The 21,293-nt window shown below is 41.8% G+C and overlaps 2 protein-coding genes across 2 annotated transcripts; one reads left to right on the forward strand and one right to left on the reverse strand.

Annotated features, from left to right (window-relative positions):
- The first annotated feature begins 2,528 nt into the window (after nt 1-2,528).
- Nucleotides 2,529-3,625, forward strand: LOC306739098 (uncharacterized protein). The gene is made up of 5 exons (XM_079221050.1): nt 2,529-2,607; nt 2,682-2,787; nt 2,947-3,063; nt 3,164-3,236; nt 3,357-3,625. Exons 2-5 carry the CDS (start codon nt 2,692-2,694, stop codon nt 3,449-3,451), a joined length of 381 nt encoding a protein of 126 aa, XP_079077176.1. The 5' UTR covers nt 2,529-2,607; nt 2,682-2,691; the 3' UTR covers nt 3,452-3,625.
- Nucleotides 3,626-7,231: 3,606 nt separating this feature from the next.
- On the reverse strand, nt 7,232-21,016 carry mmp16b (matrix metallopeptidase 16b (membrane-inserted); the record flags this gene model as incomplete). The annotated part of the gene is made up of 10 exons (XM_079220991.1): nt 7,232-7,593; nt 8,626-8,741; nt 10,378-10,528; nt 11,661-11,799; nt 11,941-12,158; nt 12,574-12,735; nt 16,579-16,883; nt 17,970-18,086; nt 18,753-18,901; nt 20,888-21,016. The coding sequence occupies 10 exons, from the start codon at nt 21,014-21,016 to the stop codon at nt 7,232-7,234; spliced, it is 1,848 nt and encodes a 615-aa protein (XP_079077117.1).
- Nucleotides 21,017-21,293: the final 277 nt, after the last annotated feature.

Genomic DNA, 21,293 nt, shown 5'->3' on the forward strand with positions numbered 1-21,293 from the left:
GAAACAAAGCTTGTCTTGATTCATCATAGTTGTAGCAACAGTGACATCAGTGATACTCAGACACAGTTAAACCATTTACAAATATATATACTTACAAGGACAACAAAAATGTGCACTCTGTTCTGCATTTTACAACATTTCCACAGCTGGACATAAGATGGACTCTAATTGTCATATCTTGTAAACCAATGAGAGATCAAGAATAAACCATCGCCTTGTTAGAGTGTTTTTTGTGGCCTTGGGAGCTGTTGTTGTTGGGTCGATAGTTCCTGGCAGGGTCTCCAAGAGCAAATGTTTCCCAGCTGAGGGTACAGGCAAAGAGTGAATTGAGCTTGGTGGGAGTTGAAAGCAGAGGCCTAATGCGTTGATCCCCAGAAACCGGCTGATTTATCTGTATATTTAATTACTTTTTTAATGTGCTATCAGCTGGTACTGAACAACTCAGTGTGCAGGACTTGTTCCTTATTGTATGAAAGTATGTCAAGGATGTATCTGTAGTTTCCTTATTACACATGATGTCAAGTATTGATAAGTTGTGATTTAACTTTATGGTTTGTGCTGCTTGATTTGTATGTCAATGCCAATGGAAATGTGTCTTCCTTCATGTATAATGAATTTTCTTTAGTTTTTCATTGCTTTTCACAGTGCAATAGATATTTATTGCATGAATTATTCCAAGCTTCTTGAATGTTTCATCTGATCAAACTGATGAAACGTGTTTCTCTCTGAGAGCACGATACGAGGAGACACTCATTACGCACACGGCATTTTCTTTATCCACGGAATGAACGAAAACAAATTTCTCCCAAGCAGACAATCACTCTGGTCTTTATATGCAATATGTTGACTTCTCATACACTATACATTGGAGTATTTACTGCATGTATCTGGGATCTTGATTGCAAAATGGTCCCCCGTCCCCTCACCCTCACCTGTCTGCTGTATCGACTGCTGTGTAATTGGCCCATCTACATCCTTTTTTTTAATGATCACCCCGGTGGAAACACTTTGAAAAGTGTGCTTTTTCTGCCTTCCCCCTCAGATACTATTGTCTCAATTTCTCCAATCGTTTTTGTATTTTTTATTAAGGGGCTATGCTTCTCTCTTTTACAACAACTTCCTCACTTTCTCCACGAAGAGCCTCTGGGCACGTATGTTCTTTTATAGAGAAATGGCAACCTGGCGGTATGCTGATTGGGAATAAAGACGGGGCTTAACCCGAACATGACTTGTCATCCAAACAAATCAAGTCTTTCACAAAAGGGTGCCCTCTAAGTACCATTAACCGTGACAGGTATTTTTTGGGTAACGTTAGTAAGCAGGGAAATTGCTCTGACATGGTCATCACCAATGTTCCCTCTAATTTTTTTCAGCACTGAGCAATTTTTTTTTTCTTTCTGAGCGCACATTTCAGCACTGTGAGCAATTTGCAACCACGCGATCTGCCGAAAATGACCACAAGCCTGGTTAGCCATAGGGGATTCAAAGAGATGACAGCAAATGCATCAATATGTATACAAGGTTGATATTTATTCAATATCCTTTATAATGGCTGGACTTTGGGAACATTTTAATGATGGTGTTTTACCAGTCAGTTTAGTTGAACTTAAAGGATCTTTGTTGAACTTCAATAAGGGGAGGTTATGACTGGTTCACTGGTTATGACTGATAATGATATATATATAAAAAATAAAAGTATTAAAGGTGTTTAGTCATTTCTCAGCAGGTACAACATTTAAGTGGAACTGCATTGAAAGAAAAATGCTAATGCAGTGCTTAACAATAATTATAGGCCTATTAAATTGACATGGTGTCATTTTCCCTAAAGGTAGCCTATATGAACAATTTAATAACTTCATATTCTTCATATTTAAATATGTCTGAAAGTTTCATCCTACCTGTGTCAGTTTGGACTATTTCATCTAGCCACTCATTTTTTGAACGTTAGGCAGACCTTTTTCTGGGGCGCCTGCTCTGCCTTTCTTTTCGCCATGGAGGCCTATAGCTGCTGGAGCAGGGCCCGACAAGAGGAGCCTAAACAGCGCCGGCCCGAGCTCATGTGGCGCTCTGGGCGAGCTTCACTCCTGGCGCCCGGAGGAGGACAGCGGCGGTGGGGAGGTGCTAACGGAGGCAGAGCGCTAGCAGAGGTACAGAGAGCGCATGTCGAGAAACGGGACGCTGATTGGCCAAGAAGACTCGACACGTCACATCAAAGATCGTATTATTGAGGTGATGGCTCACTCCTATCTCAGAAACACTGGCGCAAAAAATATTTTTAACCCCTGAAAAAAAGTCGTTTGTGCGGTCAGAAAAATGGGCGCGGTCTGAAAAATCTATTGCGCGGCCACTTTGACTGGCTTGCGCGGCCGCGCACGCGCACAGCTTACAGGGAACACTGGTCATCACCCCAAGCCGCTTTGTCCACCAGGGCGGGATCTAATTGTTAGAAAGAGAAGAGCAGCCCCTTAAAAAGGCTTCACAGTGAGAGCCTGAACACTTCAGAAGACCTCCAGCAGCTACAATGATGAGTTTCAGAGCTCTCCTCATTACCTCAGCTGTACTAGCAGCCGCCTCTGCTGAAGACCAGTCAACATGCAGCACAATATGGTAAAGTGTTGGAAAGATATATCATGTCTTTGTTTTTAATAAAGTGGTTGTAATATTTGCCTCCTTCCTCGCAGGCTCCTTAAGATGCCCTGCTCTGAACCTGCCAGTGCTCTGGTGAGCCAGGTTAAGGCGTGGAGCACAACGGAGGATCATGACAGCCAAGAGAGGTGCATGTATGAGGTAAGGAGGATTGTTCCATGACTGTCATTGAATACGACAAACAACTTAATTTCTCAAGTAAAACATATTAGAAATACTTATATTTAATGAAATAATTGCATAATTTGTTTAAGTTTGTTCTCATTTAGCTTAACATGTTTGTGTGTTTCTGTCCGTTAGATAATGAAGGAGTCCCCCACAGCTCTTGAAATCAGACGTACATCTCTCGACGCCAACACAACTACTGAAATGACCTTCACGTTTACTCCTCCGGGACTTGTCTTCTGCAAAATGATGGTAGGTTTGCTCTGGCAAAACCCACCATATGTGCGTCTTATGTTCAGGTGTTCCCTTTAATTAACGTCTCTTGACATTTCCGTCGTTTGTTCTCGCACAGGCCCAGTCCACAACAACGTCTCACAATGCCACCATGCCAAATGACTACTGCCTCCTCTACAATTTAATGAATGGTATGAGATGCGTTTTCTCTACGTTCATAAAGCAGTGTTTCAGAGACAAATCTGTGGTGATATTCTGGGTTGCCTAATGTGTGTTTGTGCACTTTTCTGTTTGTTTGTTTAAAAAAAAAGGAAGTGGACTGACCCATGAATACCTCTACAAAGAAATCTGCAATGACGACATGTGCCCCTCAAAGGAGTCCGCAATATGCAACAATGAAGAATAGGTACAACGCGCTGAGTTTCCCATTATGAAAGTATTAATATTAAGGATAAATCTGTAGCCAATGGAAATTTGTGTTCCTTCCTGTAAATGTGCGGAACAAAATTATAACTTTACTCAATTGTTCTTTGCTTTGTCCAGTGCAAATATAGTTAGATATATTTTGTGCAAGAATTAATCCAAGCTTCCTGAATAAATACTGAATGTTGCATCTTAACTGGCTTATTGTGGTGGATTTTCAGTTTGTTACTTTGTTGGAGGAGATTGATGTGATAAAAACGTGTTTATGCGTGAGAGCAGGATACGAGGAAACACTCATTACACTTGTTTTATTTACAACACATGAATGACTTCAAAACAAAGTTCTTCCGAGCAGACAATATACACTCTGTCTTTACGTACACGTTATGCAATATGTTAACTTCTCATACACTATGCCTCGGAGTATTTACTGCATGTATCTGTGTATAAGATCTTGACTGCAATGATTTGCAAAGTGTTCCCCCGTCCCCTCACCTCTCTGCTGTATCGACTGCTGTGTAATCGGCCCATCTACATCCTTTAACGACACTCCAAATTAGCCTTAATGCTTAGCAGCGTGTGTCAAGGCTGACAAAAAAAAAAGCTTGAAAGAGTCTGGAGATAAACAGGGTCAATTCAGAGCACTGAGACTTCCCACTTACACGCCAGTGATAAACTAGTGATGTACATTTAAAAAAAGAGCATTTTATACATGTAACCTTTTCAAGTTTTAAAGGCGGGAAAACATTCACTCCAGATGAATTGTTTGCTGTTGAGGCAGTAACAGAAGGAGGAGGATTACTTGGTAGTGGTATGACTAGAAGAAAAAAAAACATTGCATTTAAAACCCACTTTATTGACAGCGTCTTGCCCTCAGTACAATGCAATGCGAGATTTGAGGTGCTGAGCACAGAAGATTAAATGCGGCAATAAATACAGTACCGACTCGCCTCACTGGCCGCCTTTAATTCCCTATCAGACCCTCATCACAGACACACAAACTGATAAGACGTCACACACAACACTGAGCCAAAGTTTTTTTTGCTTCCACCTTAAATTACAGTGGCCGTGGATGGACTGATGTTCCTGCCTTTAAAACGTGACCATTTCCCTTCAATCAGTTTGACGATCATCGCCTGAAGCCTGGAAACAGGGAGGACCGGCTGGAAGCGAGTAATTTCACACGGTTAATAAAAGATGACAGTTTGGATCAGTCGATGCATCCGACAGAAACCCGCAGTGTTGATCACTCAATTAATTTGACCACAATGCAAGAGACGGAATAGTACAAGAGTGTACAAATGACCCATGAAATAATGACACCTTAGTTTAACAACGGCATGCATTGCCCTTAGAATTTAAGTTTGTATCCCTTAAGAATGATGACAAGATGAAAACCATATCTTATCAAGTTTCAACCCATCGATCATGGTCCAAAGCATTTAGCATTCTTTAGATAACTCAAACGTTATAGACATTGTATTTAATTCCTTCTGCGATATGGCATTAAAAGGCCTTGATATCTTGATATTAATGGAAGATTATGTAAGATTTCCTGTACAGTTGATGTTGATGACCATTTCAAGTAAAATAATAATAAATCAAAGAACACATATATACAGTATACATGTATATATGTATACATATATGTATATACATATATATATGTAAATCACATCATGTATGCTCACAGACATCCATCAAAAACTCTGAGAAACGCGACACAACACAACCACATTGTTACATGTATGGCAGCAATCAAAGGCATTTGCGAGACAATATATTTCAATAGGATCCAAGCTGTGTATTATATTCATAACACAATACACGGGGCCAGAAATAGCTCCTTTTCAGTTTAGCGCCATCTCACCTCAGTCTGTCTTTAGTTATGCTTCATATCACTTAATTGTTTCTCATAGCTAATTAAACAAGTTATTGTTAGTGGTTAATGTCATATATGTATGCAACGCCAGTTTATTACATTTATTTAAAATGTTTGTCATCAGAGTTCGTTTAGCTAGTTTTTTTTTTATATGCCCATTAACTCCAACGTTAGAGTAGTTCTATAAACATTTATTAGTAATTTGTCAATGTATCATAAGTATAGGTTTTTGAATAATGGATAATTACAATTACAGTGCATAAAACCACCTGATTCCATTATTGAACCGGCTTAAATCTTTTTCTTGATATCCAGAATTCAGACAAGAATATTATATATTTATTTCAGCGGATTAGTTCCTGTTTAGACGTGTGTTTTCTTCTATACAATCGTTTCACTTTGCATTTCATCAACAACTATTTGTAATAACTAAGTGAGAAGATGGAGCAATCTGGGCAAAAAGCACTGGCCACAGGAAGAAGGCTGATGTGCCGATGGTATCTAGAGATGCAGCGATGACGACGTTTTCATCAGACATGATCTATGTGTCTCATTTACAAAAAGGGGTACATATAGTTTTTTGCCCTTTTTGCCTTTTTTTCCCCACTACCTTCGTGTCCCTTTCCATGTGAAATATCATGTAAACTTAAAAACATTGTACAAAAGTTGACTGAAAAATTTTAAAATAAAGTGTTTAAAATGCATGGACTGCCACTGTTTGGAGTATTATTGTCCAAACTTGGCAGGAAATAAAAAGGGAAGCAGGATGATAGCAGTTCAATAACTGACACTACACTACAGTACAGTACAGTACATATATAGTGTGGGTAATTACTGTCTCTTTCACACGCACGCACACACAGCTAACCTTCCCTTTCTCTCTCATACCCTCCGGTGAGGCAGTACCATTTAGCACTGCTTAGCACATTTTCAAGAGCAATGCACCCATTATGGATAAAACTGTCCAAGTATTGGTTTTGAAGTTGCATTACGGGCAGTAATGAATGAATTTATACACACTTTGTTTCCCTACTGTGTCACTATATCCAGCTTCCACACCAGAGGAAACAGAGAGAAAGAGAAGGGAGTTTAAGCAATCTGTGATTAAGGCAGTCTCATAAATATTGCAGAGAGGTTTTTGGCCCCCGTTTTGGAGATACACTGCCACAACAGTCTTGAATTTCTAGCTCTTACTAACGGCTGCTTCCTATTCCCACAGATTATAGAGCAGACGGGCGTATGTGAATACCAATGGCAAAAAAGAAAATCTGAGTATGATGCCACAATGTTCGATCCATGGAGGAAAAACATCCCATTAAAAACAACATCGAGCAGTAATCCTCTTTGGAAGAAAAGGTCATATTTGGTTTGTGTATCAGTCCTCCACACAATGAATAATCTTTTACAGGGACCGCAAATGGAGAAGAGAGAGAAAAAAAAAGCACAGCTCAGAGCGATTTAATTAAGAAATGAAAGTAACGTAGAAGCCTATATCTAATTTGTCCACTGAAGTTAGCGCTAGGGGCTTTTTAAGCGGCGTGCAGAGACGAGGATAGACAGAGGTCCCACTTACAGTAGCTTAACTCTGTCTCATGTAATTGAGTTAATTCCAAAGATACAGAAAAAAGTCAAAGCAGATACATACATATTAGTTGGACACAGAGAGGTGGCTCCCTCACTGTCTTCAGTTGAGTTCTGCTCATCGCTTCGCTTCCTCGCAACTTGTTATGAGTTCAAGCCGTTTTAAAATCTGCCAACATGGCAATCCGTATGTACTGTACCCTTTACAGTGCTTCCAATTACTGTACTTAGGGCTTCAAGTAACGACTAGACGTCTATCAGAGCTTCACACCCCTCTCTATTCAGTGGGATAACTGTCACTCAGACCCACTCCTGCATGGAGCGCTTGCAGTACAGTATGTGGCGCTGTGTGCTCTTCCTCCTGAACTGGAAAACGGTGTAGAGGAGGACCATCATGCACAGTGCCAGGACACAGGGAATAGCGATGGCCACGGCTTTCTCCGTGCCTCCCGTGCTGTCCAATTTGATGACAACGTCCACGTCGCCGTTGTCGTAGTGGCGTTCCTCCGCCACCGGGGGGTTCCAGTCCCAGTCGGGATCGGCAGGGAGACCATCACAGCCCATGAAGTCCCTCAGGATGGACCTCGGGTAGCTGGGCTCGACACGGAGCATCTGGTTGTTGAACTTCCAGTACTCCTTTCCCTTGTAAAAGTAGGTGAAGCCTGGAGCGGGGTAGAACAGATACACTTATGTACATTCATGTTGCAAAGAGCAAGTATTGTGCAGTTGCATTTAACACTACAGTACACAACCCTAAAGCACACTGTCCCCCGGTAAATAATATGAAACCCAAAATGAATCAAGAATAGCTCTTCGACCATGAGGCTTGTATATATCTGATCTTCTTTGAGAGATAAGAAGCTAAGGAATGTTAGGCCATTGTAAGTAAACTTATATTATTATATTACAATTCCAAAGTAAATTTACATGCAATAAATGGAAACAAATATATATTTTTATCCTCGCCTAGTATAAAATCAAAAGGTACAAATAAAGATCCCATAGACAAGTATGCAACTGAATGTCTTCTGCTACTCTTAGACTTCAACTTTAACTATAAATGTTACGAAAATACACAAAAACACAACATCAGTGTTGATCAATATTCATATGACTGAAGCGCTCCATGCTATACAAGCATATAAATGGAAAATCTAAAGGTGTCTCGAGTTTTATCGAAAAAATAAGTGGCGTAACATGGAGCAAATCCTGATAAACATTTTTGCTTGAAAAAGATGACTATTGATTATCAAAGTAGCTGATACATTTCTTTCTTTCGCCTAATTGTTGCAGCTCTAGAGTTGTGTATCACAATAGCAGTTGAGTTCCTTTTTTTATGTTTAATATGTTTATATTATATTCCTTTTGCATTTGCTCTATATTTGGAGATTCTTAAGATTCTTATTCATAAGTGTTTTATAAACAGAGATTTCACACGGGTTTAAATATTGACATGAAAAAAATCTAAAAATGAAACCAGAAAATAGACGCTGTTCAGTCAACTTCCTGTTTTCCTGTTGCATAGAGGACTGAAACGATAGCAACACATACCAGACACAGCATTTTAAGGTGTTGCCCTTCATCTTTTCTAAATGTCACCCTGTCGTAAAAACAATGGATGTGCGATGCCAGTGTGTTAAACTACTTAGCCTCAATCTCACTGACTAGTTACACGGTCCATAAAGCTGCCGTACCGTTGGCCTTATCCACAAAGGCCCCCTGTGGAGAGTCAGGGATGCCTTTCCAGATGCCGATGGGTTTGGGATAACCTGGATCCATGGTTCTCATGTCCTCGTTGTACCTCCAGTACCTACGACGGGACAGACAGAAGTACAGCACACAGACAATAAGTGACATGTACCCCTTCCCAGACACCTGACCCGACAGTAACAGCTGATCTGGGTCAATCTCAAGTAAGAGGAAATTATGCCGCTATTCTTGTGAGTGTTCACAAACCCACACACACACGAATTATCACAGCGTGATGAGAGTTAAATCAATCTAACAACTGGACCCACTTACCAAATCCATCAATGACCTCAAACTAGGGCTGACAGACAAAATCAAAAACAGTCCAGTCACAGGAATGAGAAATGGTTCTGCACTCTTGAATCCAGGCTTTTCAAGAAGTAGTGCCAGGTGTATCTGTAGTCGAGATACACAGTCCCATCTCATGGTAGAAAAATGGCCACACACTGACAAAAGAGGCAGATGCTAAAGGAATCCATTACTAACCCGTTCAGATGGGGCATTGACAACGTACAGCACATGTCCTTTTAAAGATTTAAATAGATTGTATTATGTATTTGTATGTATTAACTTGTATTATGGCACAGCCTTTGGACTTCTGCACACTGTGTCAGTGACTTACTTAAAAAAAAAGAAAACCCCCAATCTGACCATTTAAAGATGCGCAACTGACTGGATTCACATGACCAAAGAAAGCGGACAATCAATCATCCGTACTGTGTTTATCTGCCTGCTAAATTAGTTTCAGGGCTGGTTGTGATTAATCTGCTTCTCATGCAATGGCACCCACGCACATAAATCGTGCTACATAGTGTCATGTCTTTGAATTAGAACAAACACCACTCTGTCACGCAGAGAGAGAGAGATGAAATCATGTTGGAGACGACGGACAGAACGTCCTGTTTGTCATGATGTGCAGCAGCAGGTTGAGGGATGACAGTATCATGACAAAGCATTTTGTCAGCTTCCACCGTCGGTCCTCTGACCTCTCTGGATGTGATTTATCACGACAGCTGAACAAACACGTGACTCACACTGGCATACTCTCAAAATGTAAGACCCTCGCAACGGACATAGATAAACAACATTCTCAGATTTGGTTGTTTTTGAAAAAGTTTCAGTTTGCTTACACCTGCAGGTAACTAACTACAAGCTACTACAAATAAATCAATTGATGTATGCAAGCAGAACAAATAATATCGATACTTTGCAGAAAAACAACTTAAACACTGACGTAACATCATCCCCTTCACAGATGGCGGTTTAATGTTAGGGTCATAATGGGTTTAATGTCAATAAGCAGCATTTTTCAGCCGTTGATTAAACAATCCGCAGTTTCATAGCAACGTGTGACGGCTTACAGAAATGCCAGCTAATCGATGCTAAAATGGAAGATGCACTGATCAACCAAACTGCAACATTATTGAATATTTAATGGGACACAGTACCAGAAATCATTATAGCTCCAAACACTGCACTGAAAGAAGGGACGGCTCGGACAAATACTTCCTATTTTGTTCTTTTGTCTGTCGGATTCGTTCTACCATTTGGTAACACAGAGACACTTTATTGTCATAAACAAAAGACTTAAATACATATTTAAGCCATCGACGGTCCTCACAGTATTTTCTTTGCCCTGACAGACACCAGTTCTGCCCAACTACTTAACTTCATAACAGCAATAGTTCAACACAGACCTGTCTCCTTTGAAGAAGTAGGTTTTGGCGACATCCTCCCACCAGACAGCTGTCTCGATGCTCTGAGTGGGCATGCCGCTCCCGAACAGCGAGATGTCCTGAGGGTACGAAGGCTGGAGAGTTGTGTCCTTGAAGACCCAGAAACGGTTTCCTAAAAATACACACACACACCAAGTTAGGAGGCTCTGGGACAGAGACATGATCATAAAGATGACCTCAAATATCGCTGTAGACGAAACACTGCCGGCTCTCAGCTGATTCGAGCCTTTTGTGTATTCTCTTCTATTCACATGATTTCAAATGTCAGATGTATCACCTCGTTTACAAAAGATCTGCACGGCAGAAAATCCATGCAGTGGAATCTATAATACAATAAACAGCAAGATGATGCTCTGAAGGCAACTCCGCCGAGACTTGTTGTTTTCAGTTTTATTGAAGCTATTGTTGCATTTAATTCATTTTGATCATAAATGCCTCAGGCAGAATGAGCAGAGCTGCTGTGGCGGTGTGCTTTGCAGTAAGTAGCTAGACATCCCATGCACACACATGCAGTTAAGTCCCCTTGAGTGAATAAATAAAGCATGGGGCTCTCTGATTCCACTGGGTGACAGATGTCACGTTAATCTGCCTGATGGGCGGATGGCTGTATTGGACCTGCACCCGTTCTGCACCTGTATACAACGCAACGCTCAAAGTCACCCGCTCAGCTGCAATATGATCAAATATCTCTGTCATAAAATAATATATGTATTAACTTAATTTATTTTATAATTGTAAATTGAATCAGATACAATTTTGATTTAATACAATTAAAAGGTGCAATGTGGAATTCTCTTGTAAACAAACAATAGTTTTGTCTACATTCAGGGTTTTCCTCAAAAGGCTGTGTGTCAGACAAATGTCTTGCATGCATTCCTTTCCTCCTAAAATATTTGCAAACCTGTTATAATAAATACATATATATATATTTTAATTCAAATCCTGCATCCATGTTTGCTAGCAGCAGTCTCCTTCTTCCTAATTTGTGTTGGTGCATTGCTACATTTCTTGGCAAGTTACCAGCAAATGCCATCAGCTAAATAGCATGAAACCGGTGGCAGAAATATGTATCATATGTGTGTTCTTACGTGTGGATGTGCATCATAGCGCGTTTGCAGAACAATAACCCGGGACCTAATCGTAAAAACATTGCTCTAATATAGCGCTACTGGTGGCCAAAAACTCTACCATGAATGAATAATGATGAATAAAAAGAAAGGAAAAAACAAAAAATCTTTTATTACCTTTGAAAAAGACAAATTTCCCTTCGCTATTTTCATACACGGCATCAATTTTGGGAGGCAGGCCTTTCCAGAAGTAGTTGATCTGCATGGGGTAGCCGGGCACTACGGAGTTGTCCCGTACCCTCCAAAACCATTGGTCCTATAGAAATGGATAAGGTAGAGTCATCGTCATCATCATCATCATTATCATCATCATCAGCAGCAGCAGCAGCTGCACCATCCATCTCAAACAGCTTTAAAACCAGCAGCCATGTCCACTCAGCTTGATAATCGACTCTACCTTGAAGACGAAAAGCTCCTGTCGGAGGATGGCCAGGGTGTTGAAGCCTCCGTCGCAGATGTCGGGTTTGGAGTTGGGGTTGGACGGCTTGGCCCCCTGCGGAGGGCGATGGGGTCTGGCATGGCGGTCGTGTTTACGGGGGTCCGAGGGAGGGTGGAAGCGAGGAGGAGGGACCGTGGGTGGGGGTCTGGTAGGCTGGGGTGCCCTATCTGGTGGACCTAAAGAGACGAAAGGTTTTTCTGGACCGTACCCATTGAGAATTTGAATAACTTTATTGTTTTTGGACCAATGCACCTTTAATTTTGGCATAGATGCTTTGATAGTTGAGTCATGTTGCTTCACTGTTGGCTGTCCCTTTGAACAGCTGACAAATGTTGCCTACTGGCAATCAACCCAATGTGACTGAATGTTGCAGCACCATGTGATAAGTATTTGCAGGCCTTCAGTATTAATAAGATGCAGTAAAATGGCTTCAGTAAAAGGTTGGACAAATATAATGCATTATGTAACATTGCTCTTCAGATCCTTATCTAAGTACTTTTTCAAAATGCTAGAATTGACAGAAAAGGCGTTATAATAAGCTCAACTTGTACATCATAAAGAGAGAGACTAATGTATAAAACAGAGGGTTACCATAGATCTTCTGGATGCCCTGGAGGTCATCGTGAGGTAGTTTGAAGTTCTCTGTGTCCATGTACTGGTAGAAAGGAGCCATGATAGCGGTGGGGTCGTTGGAGTGTTCCAGACCGAGGGCGTGGCCCAGCTCATGCACCGCAACCAAGAACAGGTCGTTACCTAGAGAGGGGAACCGCGTTAATGCAAAAACCCGCCGTCATACATGGCACACGAATGTGTGACTGTATGAATGTGACTGTATGTGTGCCGTGAAAGAAAACATACACACATGCACAGACACTCATTCACAAGCAGTATTTGCACGCTTTGATCTGTTTTCATTCATTCTTTTGTTTCTTTACTTTGTCGTCAAGCACTTTGAACTATATTATCATTATTATTATGATAATACTCATTATTATGATTGGGTTTTCTAATCATTATCATTATTAACACAAGAGGCAGATAGTGATAGGCACAGAAACACGTCACTAAGAAATAAGGTTATATCATTTGAAGCTGAGCTCATGGCAAAAATGTGGAATAATTCTGAGATGGGAAGATAAGACATGTTGGAGCAAACTTAAGCGCAATGAAATCCAACTCCTCTTTTTTGATCATCAGGTAACCATTTAAGACATTTATCAAGCAGAAAATGACAAATATTTACATATGGGAGTTTTTTTCTTTTCTGTGTTTTACGGGTTTTAGACTGTTGGTTGGACATAACTGAGCATTTATTTTACATTTTATAGACTAAATAATTCAATACATTATTGACAAATAACCAGTTGCTCAATCAACAATGAAAATAATAATTTCTTGCAGCTCTCTGGTCCAAGCGTAACGTCCATTGACTTAATGTCATGCAATGTAGTGCAAGTAAAGCTTATTGGAGGTGTACTGGAAGGTCAGTTTGCTCTCTGCGGCTCGCATGAGGCATATCTTCTCTTGTGAACAGTGAAAAAACAAAGGTTCATGAAAAATCACATACATATACATGTCGGCATAGTAAACATTGAGGGTCTGGTTTTGTATCACATTTAAAACAGACAAATGAAAAACGAGAAAAATGCCACGGTCAGTGTCTACGGTCAGCACTCGGATCACAGTGTCAACCTGATTTAGAAAGAAGTACACTATTTACGTACAGCTTGTGACGGAAGCTGTCCCCAGGAGATTGTTGCCCTTTAAAGCATGATATCCACTCCTGCCAGCAGCGCTGTGCAGACCAACCGCTGACCCTCTGCCAGCAGCTAAAAGGTTACACCTCCCCTTCCCTCATTTTACACAACCAGCCTCTTCCACCAAACCCAAAAATGTCCCACAAAGCCTCCCAGGAGACCATTAGCGCACATGTCAACATGCAACATTCACAATTACTCTGCTATGAAAGCCCATTAAAGGTTGCACAGCTTTCCCAGACACATAAAGCAGAGACAGGAGCTTTTCAGACTCGGTACTCCTCGCGGATAACTATGGGACACGGCGCGAGGGTGATCATGAATTTGACTTGGGAGTCTGAGACAATTATCATTGGAGTATGAGAACAAAAGAGAGTGAGGGAGGGCAGCTGATGGGCGGCAAATACTTTCCCAGAACAAACGCAATGTGAGCTGTTACCCTCCTCCTCCACTAATGGGAGGACAGAATGGAAGCGTATGGCACATGGGTATTAGCGAAGCAGCCTGGCGCCCTGTAGGTAGGGTAATTAAAATGTGTGTGGACGCTCCACTAAGAAAGGCTCTATTATCTTATCTCCCTCGATGGGATGCTGCACCCTGCATCCACATTGGCAGGGGTGGTGCCCACAATATATTTGACAATATCATCCATAACTAACCTAACCTAGCCTGATCTATCATACCATTATCCACAATAACATAACGTAACAAAGCATTGTATATAATATCACATCAAAAGACGGAACAACATGGCACGGCCCGCTTTGTTGCCGCTGTCGCCTCAGTGCTAGCTTATGAGGGAATGTTGAGTCTCTGTAAATTATGGTCTGCTCTATGAAAAGTGTCCCCAGAAACTTTTCTTATGATTGAACGCTATGTAAATGAATTGAATTGACATAACATAATATTACACGACAAACCATAACATAAACCATACCTAACCTAACTTAACCAAATATATACTAATAATATAGCACAACAAACCTTAACATTTTATAACACGGCATAACACAACATAACATTATTTGACACAACACAATGTAACATTATATTATCTAGCATAACCCATAACAATCATAACACATAATATATAATAACATACAATAACATACAACCCATACTAACTAACCTAACTTAACCTAATATACCCCTGGTAATATAACAAGTTTATTTCCCGTCTTTTCCCAACTGCAATAGCTATTCTAGTCCAGCAGAGGGCAGTGGTGGCGCTGCAGGGAGAAAAACAACAGTGATTCCGCTTAAAGAGAAAGTAGAACTAGAACGCAGAACGATAGCAAGACTAGAACTTAACCAGGCAACATCAAAGTTAGTTTAACTGTAACTGCTTTAGTGTTGCAGAGGATTTAATGATTTGTTTATTCCATTCTCTGGTGAGTGTTTGTTGTATTCACCATCCTGCGCTTGCTAACATGAGTGAGACGGTATCTTATTTATATTCATGTCATTAAGTGGACTAAAAATCAACGGTAGTTGAACTTGGGTTGAATGAACTAAAGCATTATTAGAAGTAATAGAGGGAAATGCGGGTCACGTTGCTGTGTGGAATGCTAGCATCAGGGTTGTGCAGTAAGGGGATTTATGTATAATACACATTAATTCATTATTTTTTTTGTTTGTTTGAGTCATAGTTCCAGATCTGGTATTATTTCCATTGAAATGAGGATAAAGTAATGGTGCCCTGCTTATGCAGCTTGGGTTTATCTTTGCGTTGGTTGATTTGTGAGGGAAAGAGGCTGTTTGTTGGGAAAATCACCGAATGGACAAACAACAGACTAGCAGAAGACGTAAAGCAGAAGAAGAGCACCAGTCAGGAGGACCGATTCACTCAACAAAATACATCACACATCGTACAGATAAACCTTGCAGTTGCACCACACTCCATTTAAAAAGGGAACAAATACACTACTTTGGTGATTGTTTTCAATTTGATATGAGTTATTTTCAGCTCTGAATTGTTGATTCAGTCCATTTTTTAAAGGGTTAAATGGGCAAGGAAAATATAGTGAGTTTCCCAACATATAGGACAGCATGTGACCAGAGAGCTGCTCCATGTTCAAAGCTAATGTTAAATAAATGCTGACTATATACTGAATATTTTAAGGAAGTATTTCTGATTTTTTCCTCCCTGAAATGAACCTGGTGCTTACATCACCCCGTATAGTGCACTGAGGAAATGCTCACAATACCCAAACATATCACACATGTCTCCTTTCCACATTTTGCAACGGTATGGACACAGAGTATTGTCTTCTGTCACCTCTCTTGCTGCACACCACTTGAGTTAAATTCACTAAAAACAGAATCGCCACAATCATGTGCCAGCAACCAATGTCTTAAAATAGCGGAACTCTCTATCATCTGAGGAGCTTATTATGCAGAAGAAAAAAAAAACATCACAATCCTGACAGATGGGGTGATGCGTCTTTACAGAGCACAGCCCGATCAAAGACGTCTCTGCGTTCTTTGTTCTTGGTTAAGCATCCTTCGTACCCTGCCCTGTGATACCACCTCTGTTAAATTGCCCTCCTACTCAGCTATCTGTATTCCCAGTTTTTGCTCTCCATCAGTCCTCATCTGTCTCTCGTGGTGACTGCTCTTTTATTCGGTTTCTCAATGCTTTCCTCTTTCCTTCCACACCTCTTTGCTTGTCTACTTGCTTGCTGACATTCTACATTAAACTACCTTTCTTTCTTTCCTTTCTTCCCCAATCTTAATCTCTTCTGTGAATATTTTGCTTTCCACTCTTTTTCATTCGTGGCCCTTTGTAGCCCTCTTTCTCTAGATTACGGTTTCCCCGCCTCTTTTTTCTTGCACTCACCATCGTGGTTGGGGTTCCCAAGGGTCCAGGGCTCATCTGAGTCAAAGTGTGTGTCGCCTCCGATGCCCGGGCCCGGGAAATAGGCGTGGGCTAGGAATCCCCCCTCCCCGTCGAAGGGTGAGCTGTCACCGTGAAAACCCGAAGCGAAGATGATGGTGATGTCCACGTCACGCCTGCCAGTCTCCAGCGCGCTGTACGGAACGGCCTCAAAGCGGAGGGGAGTCACACCTTGCCAGACGTCAAACGCCCGCCGGATGGCATCGTGAGTCTCACGGGCGCCCACCTTTGGTGTGACATTTTTTATGCTGCGGGAGGAAAGGAAGGCAAACCGATTGAAAAAAAGGTCCTCTATAGAGCCACAGTGAAGGCCATGAGGGCGGAGAAAATGCTCCGCAGGTTGTAGTTCACATACTGAGATCATAGCGAAAAGCGTTCACACATTATTTTTAAACCACGGGGGAACAAAACATTCAGCAGAAGGGCAAAGAAAAACACACACCGCATCAACCCCCGCGCCTCGTTATCCCATTAATTTTGAGTGAACATTTTTGACTTTTCAAAATGAGAAGACACACACACACACACACACACACACACACAAGAAAAAAAAGTTGCACTTGACACAACTGCTTAAAGCCCACAAGCTTTTCCTGAACTTTTAACACAGCAGTCGTTATCAGTCCCTGGCAGGCAGAGAGGAATGGGAAATCTTCTCCCTCTCTCTCATTCATTTTCATGAATAAAGTGCAGTCAGCAGCAGCAGCACTGGCTCAGCGCTGATTGACATTCCATTAGGAGAGGTGGCTCATCAATTCAAATTCGTGGAGGAAGGAAGGATTTGAATAAATTGACAGTGTTATCGTCTTTTTTCTCTGTAACCTGTCAATTTGCAGTTGTGCCAGAGACCCATTTATCAGTTCTCCTCAGAACCTATTAAAAACTGCAGCTTCATCGGGGCGAGATAAAATGAGAGTTTGAATATTGCGTCTGAGATTACGGACAATTTACACAATTTCATGTGAGGGAGAGGAAAGCCTTAAATCTTCATGCTACTCAGCTAAAACGGTTTGTTTTGTTTTAGAAAAACAGCAAAATAATGAAGGATAAAAAAATCCCATTTGGCCAGCAAGCTATTTATAATCTGGAAAGTAAACATACTCACAGCGCACATGGACACACATTTATGTTGTGAATCTGTGTGTGTGTGTGTGTGTGTGTGTGTGTGGTGTGCGAGCGGTCTCTATGACAACATGGAGCATGTGATCCCAGGTGGTTAAAGAGGAGGAGATGAAAGACAGAGGAGAGCTGAGAAAATGAACACATCTGAAACCTACAATGAGCGCCTGCAAAGCTCAATGGTCGCTATGACAACTGCCTCCACTATATCTCACCTGTAGGTGATGTGTGTACGCTGCCACTTCTGTCCTGTTAGCGCATATCTCCGCTTGCGTGACCTCGCGGCACTTTTAAATTTGTCCGGAACGCCACAGCGAGGCTTTTGCATCCAACTTAAAAAGGAGAGAAGAGAGGAGGAGGTGACTCGATAAAAGTTGTGGGTCAAACGCCATCAAAAGACCACACACACACACACACACAATACATACAATATACATACATACAATACATAAAATAAATACATACATACGACACTGAAGAGAACTCAGCAGTTCTCTTCCTGATGTAAACACGCCAGCAAAATGAGGAAGTGCTGTGGATAATACCACTGAAACTACTCCAAACTACTCATTGATTCAAGTGTAGGATTAAATTCTCAATGAGGGCTGAGAGGAAGTTTCATGTTTTCCCATTCATACCACATCAGATTATCACGAGTACAGAACACACAAGACACACACACTGAAATGCATAGAAACATTAATTCTCACCTCAGCGTGATATCACTGCATCATCATGCGAAATGAGAAGAAGGAAAAGAGTTAAAACCTCCAACTGAGGTTGCTTCAGACGGGGTGATGGGGGTGAAATGAAAATGTCTATTTCTGTCCTCCACTAGTTCATTCAAATATTGATAGCCATTCCCTTCTGCATTTTTAAATGAATGAAGGGGAGCATTTGCATTAATGTGACATAAATGGCCTGGTGAAAGCACACGTTAGCGTGTGTGTGTGTGTGTGTGTGTGTGTGTGTGTGTGTGTGTGTGTGTGTGTACTCACTCCTTGGTTCTCTCATCCAGTGTCCCTGTGACATTGAGACCATAGACGCGCTGCATGGCGGCAATGGCTGAGTGCATGGTGTGGGCCGAGCGCAGGACAGACATGCCCGGTTCTGTGCGGGGAAGGTAGCCATACCTCTGTAGCCATCCCTGCGAGGAGGGAAGAAGGGAGGAAGATTTAGGCATTCAGTTCATGGCTATTTTAAGACTTTCTTTAGCCTCTATGAGAGAAGTCAGAGTAGATGGGAATGGAGCAAAAAAGGCACACGGGAAGAAAAAAAAAAGTGGCACTTTTGTGCGGATAATTGATGAGTTAATCATCTATTACAATGTCCATGCATCAACCCGAGCTGTAAAATGTGAATGGCCATAAAACAAAGAGTCATCCCATTTGCTGCAGTGTTCAACTTGAATCACGTTCATTTTGTGTTTGATTGGATTTTGTTCCACATGTAACTGTTTTAATATATTCTTCTTCTTCCCCTTTTTGTGTGCATATTTCTCTGAGGGAGGCTGACGAACACAAACACAGACCACAGACGTCCCCCTCATCGCAGTGGTTGCAGGACCGTGCTCAAAGGCAACAAAACAGTTGCTGTTTAATGAGGGCAAAGTGTTTAGTTAGCCTATACCCAGTTTTTCCCACTAAGTAATCCCATAATAAAAATCAACAAGAATATGGCTGCGGCTCGTTCATTCTGTTCATTCATTCTGGCTTTGAGGTGGTAACCATTGCTACAACACACACACACACACACACACACACACACACACACACACACACACACACACACACACATATATATATATATATATATATATATATATATATATATATATATATAATATTTGTATTATTGGAAGAGAACATGGTTATTTCTATATTTAACGTCACAGATGAATGAAGAACTTCATAGAATGAACATGTAAACATGTCTTTTGTCTATCCAGCAGTGGTTGCGGTGTCTCTGTGTATCTTTGCTCAGAGGCTCCCTGGACATCAGTGCAACTGTTTGCATTTGAATCCCTTCTCGTGACCTTAGTCCATGTTTGTGTGTGTCTTGCGGCTGCTGGGCAGCGTATACATGTGCAGAGACTGTGGCCCTGCCTCCTCTTGCCCTACAAAAGGCGAGAGTGCGGCTGGAAACAGATGAGGGATGCGAGGCCGTGCATCATCCGGGGGGGAGGTCACTGCCAGTCTCAATCTGAGAGGTCGCAAGATGCCCACGCTATCCACAGCTGTCCACACGCCAACCAGCTGCCTCCCCATCACTACACAGCCTATGAGATATGTTCCAGCAGCTAATCTGACTAGCTGTCCATCCCTCCCCCTTCTGCCTCTATCCTTCTTTCTGCTGAGCTAAACGCCTTGTTTATCCTCTCTTTTTTTCTCTCTCTCTCTTTTTCCTCCCCTCTCTCCTGTGGGCATGTTTCCTGTGTGTGTTGTGTTTGTTAAAAGGTACAGATCTCAGAGAGATATCAGGCAGGTTTCTAGTGAGCCATAACATTGAATGATGATGTGTTTGTGGCTCAGCATTTAATTTCTTCAGGGAGCCTGAGGTGAGGATGAAAATGACATAAATTAATAAGGTATAAAAAAGAAGAAGCAAATCCTACTATGCAGCTTGTGTCTGTAAATATTTAATCTCCTCCAGCACTGTGATGGTGCCAAGGCATGTCTGACTTTACTATGTCGGCCTGCCACAGAAGTATCTCAACGAAAGCAAGCATCACTCTGCACAGCTCTGTTAAAATAGCCCACTCTCTCTATCTGGGTTGCACATTTGGCATCAGTGCATGAGGCTGGAGGATGAGACTCCGCTCGTGGACCGCAGAGTAATAAAAAAAAAAGAGCATCCTTCTGTTTCATGGCACTCTACAAATGAGGAATGCGAGATATTTTCCCCGTTGAGTGCATGAGCCGTGCTGATAGGCTTCCAACGTGCCCCATGTTATCCGTTATGGTAATTGTAGCCCACAGATAGCGCGGGGAGTCGACACAGAAAAACGCATCCGATATGTCAGGTTTTCACGCCGCGGCGGATGATGATGATGAGGAGGAGGAGAGAGAGGGAGAGAGAGAGCCCGGTCATCTATGATAACCGGGGAGGAGGAGAGGAAGGCCGCCTCTCTTACCTCAACGCTGAAGTGATGATCCTCCTCTCCGGACACAGCACACGAAATCCAAAGCAACAAATGCAAGCAGAATGCTGCCGCGTAAAAGCAATCCGATGGTGTTCTTGTACTGGAGGATACTAAGGTCATAATGACCTGTTTTTCCCCGAGTGTTTATTAGAAGAAGCCGCCCGTCTGCTTGTGGCTCTTGTGTCAAGTGGAAATCATCAGACGAGCTGTTTCGGATGAAAACGAGGGAGGAAAAAAAAAAAGGCCCCCGTGTTTTTCTTTTTACAAAATCCCGATGCTGGCATAAAAACGTTCCGATGTCAAGCAGAGATAACGCGGCACGTTAGACCCGCTGCCCTCGCCATTCTTATTTACATCAGGGACTACATCTATCCAGCAGCATCAATGGCCATGTACA

This window comes from Taurulus bubalis (genome assembly GCF_910589615.1).
Source record: "Taurulus bubalis genome assembly, chromosome: 1".
In the NCBI taxonomy this organism is placed as follows: Eukaryota; Metazoa; Chordata; class Actinopteri; order Perciformes; family Cottidae; genus Taurulus; species Taurulus bubalis.

Bases quoted from the DNA above. Each gene is read 5' to 3' on its own strand.
- LOC306739098 (XM_079221050.1), top strand. From the start codon at position 2,692: ATGCCCTGCTCTGAACCTGCCAGTGCTCTGGTGAGCCAGGTTAAGGCG. The intron at 2,788-2,946 runs GTAAGGAGGATT...TCTGTCCGTTAG, and splicing joins AAGAGAGGTGCATGTATGAG to ATAATGAAGGAGTCCCCCAC. The intron at 3,237-3,356 runs GTATGAGATGCG...TTAAAAAAAAAG, and splicing joins CCTCTACAATTTAATGAATG to GAAGTGGACTGACCCATGAA.